This window comes from Ictidomys tridecemlineatus, chromosome 10 (genome assembly GCF_052094955.1).
Source record: "Ictidomys tridecemlineatus isolate mIctTri1 chromosome 10, mIctTri1.hap1, whole genome shotgun sequence".
NCBI lineage: Eukaryota > Metazoa > Chordata > Mammalia > Rodentia > Sciuridae > Ictidomys > Ictidomys tridecemlineatus.
The window spans coordinates 139,400,637-139,413,335 of NC_135486.1; the positions used below are offsets into that span (position 1 = coordinate 139,400,637).

Below are 12,699 nucleotides of genomic sequence, written 5' to 3' on the forward strand. Positions count from 1 at the left end.
CATCTCTTAATAGAGTTGTGGGACTGGGTGACATTTAATCTTCTAGTAACTATGCAAAATAACAGGCCTAGTGAAAAGGGAAAATTGGAATCTCTCTCACCTGGTCTTTCCCTTTGGCTCTCCTGAGGAACTCTTCAACAGCATCCACAGCTTGCTGGAATCGTTTACCCTTGTTGATCTTTATCATTTCCTCTTTATGAGCATGATATGGCTTTAGCTGTTCCACTTTGATCCAGGCACTAGCAGAAAACAGAGAAAGGGTATGTGATCCATACTGTGAATGTTGAAAATTACCAAAGATCTCACTAGAGCAGAATTCAAACATCCATTTGGTTTAACTGGAATTTCAAAAAGGCTTGACACTTTTAAAAAACATGTACTCAACCATCCCAAACTTTTGAGGCTATAGTATATTTTCTTGAAATAAGTAAAAGAAAACCACCACAGCAGCCACTATAATAAATCAGAACATACCTCACATGAAATTGTATGTTATACACTATTGTTTCTATTCTCATTTACTAGCTTCAACATTCAACCACACATACCCAGCCACTTGCTCAGAACAAGAGAAAGCTGGAGATGGTCTTACTGTACAGCACAAAAGCCACACATGTATCCCTGGTAATCAAGAGTCCCTAGAAGCATCATAAACCATGGCAGTGTAAGTGTGTAAGAAAACACTTGCTGCCTGTCAACAACTTGAGCCAGATTTATGTTCTGCCCATCAACCAAGAGTCAGGGATGTGGTCAGAGATAAAGAAATCCAGCACCTTCTAAAGTTGGTGGCTCTTACAGATATTTGCAGTTGCTGAGCCTATATTTGATCATAAATGATGGTATCCATGGCTATTAAACCACACAAAACATATGGTTTGGGATGAGGGCAGCAGTTACAAAAGGAGGCCTTTACTAATGAGATTGTTCTTAAAAGTCAAGGTAGAATGCACTCCTCTGATATCTAATTTTTAATTTCTACCATCAACATGAAACATTCAAACTGAAAAAAGTAGCCAGTCATCAATTCTGGAATACCTGGCCTACCACACTAACCTGAGCGAGTTTGCAACAACTGGCTTTCTGTGGTTTCCCTGAATGACATTTGGCTTAGAAAATTTCAAATATAAAAGAGAATATTATAGGCTTGGCAACATATCACTTAATTAACATATGTTTTATCTTGCAATACTCACCAGTGTCATAGTGTAACCTTCAGAAAAAAATGGGTCAGGCTAAGGATGTAGAAACTGGGCTATCTCACTACTTAAACGTTCTTTCCTTAGAGAAGGCTGGAGGATATGCACTAATATTGAAAGTGCAAACTTCTGTATACAGAAATAATGCTACAACCCACAACAGCCACTTGTACTTTGGGTATTGTGTAAAAGCCATGATGGTGGGTCAGAACAACGACAGCCCTGGGCTGCCAGCCTGCAAATGCAAGTCACCAAATGAGAGTGAGACAATTCCTCTATACAATTCACAGGGACACAGAGCTCTGGCCACAGTCATAAAACAGATGCTTGCCAGGGACTAACTCAGCTTAAAGTCTGCAATTTGACACAAGAAAGTCAATGAGTCCAATCCCAGGGAGAAGACAAGAAAGGAGATCTTACCCCTTATTTTTTGAACTGACTCCCCTGCCTCTCCCTGCATTTACAGTTGACTGTAAGGACAGGCTGGAGCAATCAGAAGCAAAGTCAGTTAGGCTGCTATATTAACTGTGTGGTATCAGGATGAAGTTTAAGAGCCATGGCATTCAGGACCCGCATCACCCTCCTAGGAGCTGCAAGGTAGATGAGACCTGTACAAGTTTCCAGGAAAAGACCAACAAGGTGGTTTTTGTGGAGCTAGGACAACAGGCTCCAAGAGCTTTAATCCCACCTACTCCTTCCTGCTACTGCCATCACCACCTCCTACCCAGCCTCGCATCAATCTCTGAATCAGAGAAAATGCAAAGGCAAGGACATCTATGGAGGAAGCACCAATAAATCAACACCCCCCCCATTTTTTCTGTTGAAGCAGTTTAAATGGATTACTGATTTCTGCCAGAAGCAACAGTACACTCAAAATTCCATTTACCCTCAAGATAGGAATTTGAGATACTACAATGAAATTTTCCTCTCTACAACCATCTTTGAAATTATAAAATAATTTTCTAAACAGTCCAAATAAGACTTACAAAAAAGACTTTAGAAGGATAAAGGCAAGAAACATTAATAAACTTAGGAAATTGACCTATTGTTGGAAAGGCATCCTTGGGCATCAGAAAGTCAAACACCAGCTCATTTGCTCCTCTTAAGTGAACCCAGCTTAAATCACTTTGGTAGACTTTTTCTCTAAAGACTATACTACAAAACCTCCCTCTTTTTAAAGTGGATGTGCATTCCAGCTAGAACTTCAGCAGAGCACCCCTCTGATTCAGAGGCAATCAATAAATAATCATTGATGCCTTCCAGGCATGTGGCGGGGTGGTCCCCTATCAATGGGTTAAAAGGTGCTGGAAGGCTCACTTGGTAAGGCTTTAGCATTTGTTTTGTTGTTGGTTTTTAAATGATTCCTCACCCCCCTTCTCCCTGTGTTGGGCATGGAACCAAGGGCTTGGTTCATGCTTATCGTGCTCCACCACTGAGCTACACTCCCAGACTTAAACGACTATTCAGTTTCTTTCCTTGTAATAAGCTGAAACTTGTGATTTTCCTCATATGCTCCTCCCAATGCCTGGACGGAGCTTTACCTTTTCAGTCTAATTTGCTGTGAGCTGGGAAATCAGAAAGAACAAGCTTACCAGGTTGTCTAATGTGTGAGGATTTGCTTTTATGTAGAAGGCAGTAATTATACTTCGCTTGTGGTAGTAAGCAACTAAAAAAAAAATAACTAGTAATTGAGAGGCCATTACAGAGAAGGAAAAGGAAGGCCCCTTAAACTATCTAAAGGGAAAAGGCAAGAAAAGCAATGTGTGTAGCTTGCATCCACTCATGTGAAGATGAAAAAAATGAATACACACAACTTCTCAATGCTTCACCAATCTCTCTGGAGGAACATGACACAGGAAACGCTCTCTATCTAGGCAGCTGAGGGATGGGGATAATTGGATCTGCCTTCTTGTTTACTGCTTAACTTTTTTTTTTGGAACCGTAAATCTGTATTATATATAAAAAACAAGTCAGGGGCTGGAGATGTAGTTCAGTGCTACAGTGTTTGCCTAGCATGCATGAGACCCTGGTTTAATCCCCAGCACTACAAAACAAACAAAACCCATCAAATTTGTACTAAAGGATCCTGTGTAGAACTTGGGCTATTCCAACTCCAGATGTTCCCCATGATTTGGAGACTTGCTCTGGAGGGGAGCTCCTGCCTAGCTGATGCACATAATGCATCCCAGAGCAGCCAACTTACCCTGGTGTCAACTTCCTTCACATTCAGAACTTACAAACGAATACAAAAACTAGCATTTTCAAACACTCTGATCTGCTCTTCCCTTAAATGAAAATCATGTACATAGATGTTGTATTAGAGATGTCAGTCTATGACTAATCTCAAAGATTCTCACTTTGAGATTAGTGACTTAACCTTCATCTTGACACAATGACCTGTACTGAGATCTTGAAGCTGGGTGGAGGGGTGTAGGGGGATGACATGGACACAGTGAGAAAAAGAAAATGAACATGGGGCACAAAATCCAAAGGAAATTACAAGGATAGGGTCAGAAGAATATGGGTTCTCTTCTTCATATGGATTTGTGAGTAGTACTCAATAAGTAATTTCTTTTATGTCTTTTTTAAAAAATAATTAAAAGACTGGGGATTACTGTGGTGTTATAGGTCCAAGTCTAAACTATCCAGAAATACAGGCATCAGAAAATATGCACAGAAAATGAGGAATTCCTCAGTTAACTTCAAGCAAATGTAATCTTAAAGACATTAACAAAGACTTATATAGATAAGACCTTGTTTCAGAACCCTGAAAACATTCCCAAATGCTGGATGAGAATTTTAGGCTATACTGCCTACATTCATAAATGACTGGCAATTTCTTTTTGGGCCAGTTTCTAAAATTCCATCATATGACACATGCTTATCCATGAAGTCACCAGTAGGCCAGGAACTGCTCCTGCTGCTGCTGGGACAGCAGCAGCTAACTGACTCTCTCTAGAAGAGCATTTGTGTCCTGGCATGGGGACACTGCTGTCTCAATCTAGTAAAGTGGCCCTCACTGTCCACTTGCCTCAACTCTCCAACTGTTACATGGTGCTAGAAGTAGGGAAAGTAGGCTAGTTGGTTCCAGGTGAAAAGGGATGCCTGCACGGTTCCAACTGTTAGGCTTCTCAGCATTAACTCAGATATCTGTTTCTAGAAGAGTTACTTGTACTATTGACTCAGATACCTCACACTCAGCCAGGCCTATCCCACCTTAGATGTGGCTTGATGAACAAAGCACCTCAGGCTGGAATCCTGGACATCTTATCACTAAAACCGGCAACCCCCTGGCCTCTCAGTTTCCTCATCAGGCAGGGTGGGGAGAAGAACCAAGACAAATCCATCCATTTCCTAAAAGGGCAGCAATAAAGATCAGAAGTGAAGATTGCTATGGGAACTCTGAGGTAGTTTGCAAGGTACCCACTATTTGTCCATGGTATTTTTGAATTGGTTTGTTTCTGGTAACTTCTAAGGACCTGCAAACTAAACTAACACTCTCTCTGTTGTGCGATCCACTGCCACTGATGAAACTTTTAAAATTCTGAGATATCTCTTCTTTGATGGGTGACCATCACCAATCAAACTGTCCAAGGTTGACTCTCATACATTTGATGCTTAATATTTGGTTGTGGTCACATAGTGGAACTAGCAATGCTATAATAAAGTGATTTTTTTCCCCTTTGTATTTACATGAAAATGGTTCTTTAAATGATCATGGGCAATTGTTTTGGCTATGTGGCTTGGCAAGTGAACCCAGCCATCTTAATAAGTTCTGTCCTCACCAGGGACATCTGATCAGGCAGGTCTGGCTCTCTCTTCCTCACAGTGGGATGCCCACACAATTTGTGAGAAGTTATAGTTGAGAAAGAAAATTTGGAATTCTAAAAGGATTAGAATCACCCTATATCTTGTTGCAAGGGGCTAACCATGTTTTTTAAAATGTTTATTTTTTAGTTGTAGTTGGACACAATACCTTTATTTTATTTATTTTTATGTGGTGCTGAGGATCAAACCCAGGGCCTCGCACATGCTAGGCAAGCGTGCTAGGCAAGCACTGTACCGCTGAGCCACAACCCCAGCCCCAGAGCTAACCACTTTATTCTTAACAAAAGTCCTTGCCAGAAGAATTCTAGTTACATATTTTATCCCATAAGTAGTGTGTTAATTTTGAAACTGAGTATCTCTGACTGAATACTATATTTCTTAGGAATACCACCGGTCAGACCCTCTTCAACTGGGTGAGGGTGGAGGAATCAATGGAGCCCCTACTGCAAGATAGGCCACACTCATCCTCTCCTACATGAAGTGTTAAGCGTAAAGTCCAGCCTCTACCATAGCCACTTAGAGCTTTGTCCTTCTAAACATCAGTTCTCATCCCTAAAAATCCACTTATACTACTTGTATTACCTTGAAGTGACTCTCTGTATTTGTCCTGAGCATAGTCACACAATATTCCACGTGCAGTGTCAACTCCTAAAGGCCATCCACTGGTTCAAATGTTCCGATCATGCTGTTTTCAGTCTCTGCTTTCCCATATTGAAGAGTCCTACTCTTTTGTCTGCTAGGTCCCTTTGTCTGGATCTTCACTAGTTCTATCAGATCCCCATGGAAGCAAAAACTGAACAGCACATGGTATTCCTGGAGAGGCACACTATAGTTTTACATAAAGGTGGAGCAATACATTATTTCATGTTCAAAGCCTTTTTGGTCAGAAAAGCATACCTGGATAACTTCTTTAGGAATTTCCCACTCAGCTACCTTTCTTTCCAAACATACATATACACATACTCTCTTGCTCTCAGGAGCATAATCCGTGTCTCACATTTTTCTTACATCCACTTGTCTGCTTCTTCTTACCATCTTTTTTTTCTGTCCTGTAATAGATCTATATCCTGACTTGATGTTGCTGAACACCTGCTATCTACCAAACCACACCAGACACAATGGCTTAGTAAGGTAAATCAACTTGCCCAGATCACAGAGTAGGAGAGACCAGGGTCTGAATGCATTTTAGGCTGGTGACAAATCCTGAGTTCTTTCCTCAAAGCAATTTGCTGCCACCAGACAATCTGGATATCTTACCTTCTGATATTATGAAGATACTAAATAAGATCTGCCTTAACACTGATCATTAAGGAAGCATTTCTCTAAATCCTTACCCTTTGTTTCTCCAAGTTAACTGTCTTCCTATTAAAAGTCCCACAGTTATCTTGATTTTTAAGTATATATATTTTTGGGGTGTGGTGGTGCAAGGGACTGAACCCAGGGCTTCATGTTAAACACTGTACCACTGAGCTACACCCACAGCTCTTTTTCAGCCCTTAGGGTCTTGCTAAGTTGCTGAGGCTGGCCTTGAACTTGCAATCCTCCTGCCTCAGTCTCTAGGTCACTGGAATTAAGGTGTGTGCCATCATGCTCAGCCTTAAGTAGCTTTTTATGTAGAGCTCCCATCGAGGGAGTTAAAAAGGTTAAGGTTCTTACACCTAGCAGTTGCCTATGTCCATTTGCTTATGAATTCTCCAAAGAGCCCTAGTCATGAACTTAGAATTCATATCACTGTCATTAGTAGCAGGTTGTTTGTGTTCAATGTGCACATCCTTTGTTATTGGCTGCACCTGTGTGCTTGGCTGAGCACTCAAGTTCACTCAACTCCAATTTCCTAGGTCTCATTTCTTACATAGGGATTGTAGTTTATTTCATCTAGCATTTCAACAATAAAAAAATTATCAAATCATGGCTTGCAGGCCCTCTATAATCTGGCTGAGTTCCCATTTTGTTTCAGAAACGTGTAATTCTTCATTGAGTCAACCAGATTTAGCCAAGTATATTGCCTCAATTACTCCCAAGCTTTAGTTACCCTAGGCAGGGAGCTTCTTCCTTCTCAGGCCAGTCAGCTTAGCAGTATCTCCACTGCCTGAACTACCCTTGTTGTTTCTGCCCACCCAAACAGTATTCATCTTACAGAACTGGATTTGTGGCTTGTTTCTTCCATCAGTCTTCCTGGACCTCACTGTTTTCACCTCTCCCTCTTCCAGAAGCCTTTCATAATTATCTGCATCACTAACTCTGCACATAATTTTATCTGAACTATTTAAGTCTTGTCACAACCAAGCATCTGAAAGGCAGGGACCACAACATTCACTTTCCTTGGAGTTCCTTCAGTGTCAATCTCACCAGGACATTCTTCTTTAGGGAATTAGAATGTTCCCTCTTTCATAGGTTCTCCTCTCACAGCTCAAAGCTAGTAACTCCTGGAAATACTGCCACCAGAAGGCTGGTAAATTGGTTTGTGACAGAGAACTGGGGGCGGAGTTTATCAGTATCATGAAGGTCAACAAACTAGGCAAATGTGAAACCCGGAAGAGCACTGATGTATAAACTCCTGAGTGAGGAAAGCATACTGTTCATACGGGATTTTCATATGTAATATTATATATTGCTTTCTAAGAATAAATATTTTAACGATCAGTGTCAGATTTATCAGAAAAGTCAGACCTTTTTTTTCAAACCCAGAGTTACATTTTCCTATAAGAATCAAATAGAAATACAACTACTTTAAAAAAAAAAAAATCAAGCAAGCTAGCTAGATACAGATAATCAACTTGATGTAGTGTTGACAAAACTAAAAAAAAATTGCTGGAAATTCAAGTTAATATACATTGTTCCCTTCATTGTGACTTCTTATATGACCTTAAGCCAAAAAATCTACAATTAATGGTCCTGGATCCCTTTACTTGAGCTTTACTATTACAATGTCAGAGTATTACTACTGCAAAAGAGAAAAAAATTAAACAAGAACATTTATTAAGATAACAAATTTTAGCTTTTACTATAGACTTCATGAATAAATTTTAATGACATATGCCCACTAAAAGAGAAGTAAACATGGCTCTTATAAAAGAAACTGCAGGGGCTGGGGTTGTGGCTCAGTGGTAGAGTGCTCGCCTAGCATGCATAAGGCACTGGGTTTGATCCTCAGTACTACATAAAAATAAAATAAAGATATAGTGTCTGGGACTGGGGCTGTAGCTCAGTGGTAGAGCGCTTGGCTTGCATGTGTGAGGCAGTGGGTTCAATCCTCAGTACCACATAAAAATAAATTAATAAAGATATTTAAAAAAAGATATAGTATCCACCTAAAACTAAAAAATAAATATTAAAAAAAAAAAAAGGAAGTGCCAATGGAGTTGGTAAAGAAAGATGTGAGAAACTATTTTAAGTAGAAGTTCTTACTTCTGATCATGAAGCCTAGTTCTTACCTGACTGACACTGCTTTTGGCCCCGGGACAATTTCTGCAAGATGAGAACAGCACATTTTATTTAGGCATGAAGCCAGATGATGTGCCATTCTTATGTACTATAAGAAGCATGAACTAAGGATCCTCAGAATATTCTTTTGGCAGTTCAGACTCAGGGAAATGCCCAAAGACAACGACAACATGAATACTTGATGAATACCACTCACTGATCTTCTGTTCCAAAAAACTTCACAAAGAAGCATTTCTTTCCACGTGGTTTCTTCAAGTCCTTGGGTGGATTAACAATCTAGAGGATAAAAGGGGAGAAAAAAAAAAAAGACTTGATAGCAATATGGCACCCCACTAGAAAAGTTTCTACAGCTCTAAGTTGTTAAAGGGGCATGGGGAAAGAATAGGAATGTGAATATATATATGGCCTAGAACTTGTTCATGTCTGGCACTTTCCAGTTGAGATATGTGGAAATGTACAAATAATCTGGAAATTCCCTATAGCTAACATGTAGCAGTGCTCAGTAGATACAGTATCCCTTTTACTGCAATGGTTCTGTTATACAAGCAGTTAAAACTAAGATAATATCACTTCCCCTCAATGTGTCAATGTCATTACTGAAGAAATATTCTTCAAAATAGTTCTGGTGCACAAAGAGTTGAAACATGAAATGGTGAAAATAAAGAACAACTGAGGCACAGAAAACACCATATTGCAAAGTCTAAAGACATTTCCTGGATTCCAAGCCAGAATATAAAAACAGAACACTTGGAAAGCTATGATGGATCACCTCATGCAAAATGTGGAATGCCAACTTCTGCAAAGATGCACTGGAGCAGCACATATGGTAACAGGGGAAGAAGATTTAAACTTAGTCGGGACAAAAATACTTTGGCTTTTCACTAACCTACATTTAGACTTCTCTCTTCCTGGAGAATTTATTTTCTTCTTTTGTTAGATTTCAGCATAAATCTAAAATATGCTGAAATTAGAATTGATTCCCAGGGTTAACAACAAATTTCATAAACTAACTCTTGATTCAAGAAATAAGCAATTACTGCAGATTAAATGATCTGGTTCATATTGTATTGCCTTTTAAAAAAATAACTGAAACTACAGAATATGAGTGTTATCTGAGTGGGCCCAGTTTCACTCAGTGTTAGAAACTGAGGGGAATGCACTTTACATTTTCCACCTCCTCAAACCCAACTTTAGATATCATCCTTTGAAGAACAAAACACTCACCTTTCCCGGCCAAGGAGGATACCGGCCGAGTTTCCCCCTAGAGAAAACACAAAGAGTCAGCACTTGCTCTGGAAAAGCCAGTCCCTCTCCTTCAAGCCACTCAACACGCAATTTATGCTTCTCAATCTCGGCTGGCATCCTCAAGTGCCAGACAAAAGCCGGCAAACCAGGGTTCTTAATCTGGCTTCACAGCTGGGCCGAGACCCTGGACCTGGAATGAAACACCGTGTGAGTGTGTGTGTGTGTGTGAGAGAGAGAGAGAGAGAGAGAGAGAGAGAGAGAGAGAGAGAGAGAGAGAGTGTGTGTGTGTGTGTGTGTGTGTGTGTGTGTGTGTGACCCGTGCCTTCTCGGGCTGACAAGGAACACTGAACAACCAAACCGTCGGCAGCGGCTCGAGGGGAGCCTCCCGTGCCCTCCCGTGCCCTCCGGTGCCGGGCTGGGGCGGTTTCTCCGTCCCCACGGACGTGCCTTCATTCACCAGGCACCGAGCCGGCTCTGACCACCGCCCGCGGGAGCCGGTCTCCGGGTCCACACAAACTACGCAGCTCGAGCAGGGCGACCACGGTCAGTCTCGGTTCGGGTGGTTGTCGGGGACACAGAAGCAGACCACGAGAGGAACCGGTCACCACCAAGCCATCGGTTGTAAAGGAGAAGTCCCCTGTCCATTTCCTCACTGGGCAGCGCCAGCAATCGGTTTCGACACCCCGGGCCGAGCCGCCCGCACTGGAAGGTCTCGTCACTACGCGGGAGTTGACCCGCCTGCCCCGGCGAGATGGCCCCGCGGGTTCCGTGGCTCTCCCTGGAGCCCCAGCAAGACCCCGGGGACACAGTGTCCTCGGGAGCCGCGCGGCGCCAGGGGGCTACCTCTGCCGGTCGCTCGGCTCCAAGCGCGGCCCGCACCGGGGCGGCCTCGGGGCTCAGAGCCGGGCCCGCCGCGGCCACCCTCGGCCTCGGTCCCTCGGGGCCGGACTGCCCCTTCCGCCCAGCGTCGTTCGCAGCGCCAGCACCCCGTCTTTCCCTCCCTCCGCCGTCTGGACTGCGCAGAAGGGCAGCTCCGAGGCTGGCCGCGAATCTCGCGCCCCGGGAGGCCACTCCGCGGCGCATCTCGCTTGGCCCCAGCCGCCTGGACTTACCACACCAAGTCGCCGAGCCGCAGACTCACAGCCGCCATCTTACCACCCAACCACCGCCGTCGCACGGGCCGCCGGGAACTTCAGGTCGCCGCGGCGCCGCCCATTGGAGTCGGCCCGACCACGTGACGGGGCCGGCTGTCATCGGCCACGCCGCTGCTCTGACGTCACCGCGCCTGCCCACGGCCATTGGTCGGAAGGGAGGCACGTGACTAGAGTGCCGCGGTCTCCCCGCGCCGGAGCCTGGAGACTCCCGGCTCCTTCCCCCTCCCTCGGGCTCGTGACAACGAAGCGTCCGCGGTTTGAGGCGGCGGCGGCGGCGACAGTGCGGCCGGCGGAGCGCGGGAGGGAGCCGGCCTCGCGATCCGCCCCGCCCCCGGGCGCTGGACTCAGTCCCCCGCCCCTTCGGCGCTTCCGTTACGGCCGTTAGTCGGGCGCGGGCCGCGGGCCATCCCCGAGCCCGCGGCGCCGGCCGATCCCGTCGCTGAACCCGCGAGCCGCTCTGACGGACCTCGGCGAGGCCTGGAAGTCAGCCTGCGCCAAGCCTGGGGCCCTGCGCCCGGCGGGCTCCGCTGACCGCAGCCCGAGAGGCCCGGGCCCCCGGAGTCCGCGCTCGCCCGCTGCCGCCGCCGGTTTCTGCGAAGTGCTCCCGTGGACGGCCGGCTCCCGGAGCAGCGTCGGAGCGGCGGGTCCGCGCCGCATTCCTGCCGGCGCGCCCGGTGGCCGCCCCCTCGTCGTCCCGCGAGTTGCCTCTGGGACGTGGAGTTGGCATTCCTCCGCGCCTTCTGGCCGGCGCGCGGCGCGGCTGACGAGGCCCCCGAGCGGGGAACCGGTCATGGGCCGCGGCACCGGCCGGCCGGCCGCCCGCAAACAGGGCTCGGGAGCCGGCCGCTAGCCGCGCGGCAGCCCGGAATCTGGGCCGGCATGAGGACCGCCGCGGGGGGACGTCCGCGGCCCGCGTCGGCGCTGGGGACAAAGGTGCGTGTGGTTGTCGGTGCTGGGCTCCCGCGTTAGCCTTGGTGTAGTTTGACACTTTGCAAGAAGTTGTGACAGCAGGAAGTCGGCTGCCTGCGCGGGGGGACTGTTAGCCGCGGTCGAGCTGGGCGCCTGCCTAAACTTCCGTAGACAGGTAGCGGCGTGGCTCTTTACAACAGAGTCCCTGCAGCCCGAGTCCAGGTGGACTGCCATAGAGCCCCACTTTCCTGAGCCAAATGCCTGCTTGTAAAGGTGGCAGATCCACCCGCATTTCCCGTGGGCCATGTGCTGTGCAGAGGCTTTGATGGTGAGGGTGTTTGCGCTTGCTGGGTTGTCCCGGAACCTGATGTCTCTTTGGAGACCAGTTTCGATGAAGTACCGTGCATTATTTGTAGGGACTGCGATGAATTCACAGTGTGTGTATGTTCTTAACTGATTGTTTAAAGCATATTTAAGATTGTGGGAAATAATCTAATAAAATCGAGCACGTGTTTTCTTTTTTAGAACTTTGAACTTTTGAGGAATTGAAGATATAGTAGTGACAATAAAAATGTGAATCAGTTTTACAATTAAACTATATGCATTCCCATTCTTTGCAGGAACATTGCAAAAAATATGTTGTCTGATAACCCTAGAAGTTCTAGCCAATGCAATAAGACATGAAACAAAGATCAGTGCAGTTTTCCAGAAAAGGAAAGACAGTGATCATTTCTGTGGATGACAGTACTGCTATTTTGGGGAGACAAACAAAAATACACTAAATTCAGTAAAGGGGTTAATTACAAAATCAGCATAAACAAATTAATCTTTCTGTTTTATCAATAACCAGTTTGAAACCAGAATGGTTAAAAAGGATATATTTATAATAACAAAATATATATATAGTTCCTGGGAATAACCAG

General features: G+C 45.1%; 2 protein-coding genes across 8 annotated transcripts in view; one reads left to right on the forward strand and one right to left on the reverse strand.

The window, feature by feature from the left end:
• The window catches only part of Glyr1 (glyoxylate reductase 1 homolog), a 32,975-nt gene extending 22,019 nt beyond the window's left edge, over positions 1-10,956 (reverse strand). For 2 of the 5 annotated variants that reach the window (XM_078024882.1, XM_078024881.1), the window contains exons 1-4: positions 10,826-10,956; positions 9,693-9,729; positions 8,665-8,744; positions 101-239 (exon numbers count right to left, since the gene is read on the reverse strand). In XM_078024882.1, coding sequence (XP_077881008.1) covers positions 101-239; positions 8,665-8,744; positions 9,693-9,729; positions 10,826-10,863 — 294 coding nt within the window. In that variant the 5' untranslated portion in view covers positions 10,864-10,956. The remainder of the gene's footprint in view (positions 1-100; positions 240-8,664; positions 8,745-9,692; positions 9,730-10,825) is intronic. The other 3 variants (XM_078024879.1, XM_078024878.1, XM_078024880.1) reach the window with 2 other exon arrangements.
• Positions 10,957-11,041: 85 nt separating this feature from the next.
• Ubn1 (ubinuclein 1) overlaps positions 11,042-12,699 on the forward strand; it is a 30,803-nt gene continuing 29,145 nt past the window's right edge. For all 3 annotated transcript variants that reach the window (XM_021727631.3, XM_005327149.5, XM_021727632.3), the window contains exon 1: positions 11,042-11,800. The gene's annotated coding sequence lies outside the window, so the exon portion shown is untranslated. The remainder of the gene's footprint in view (positions 11,801-12,699) is intronic.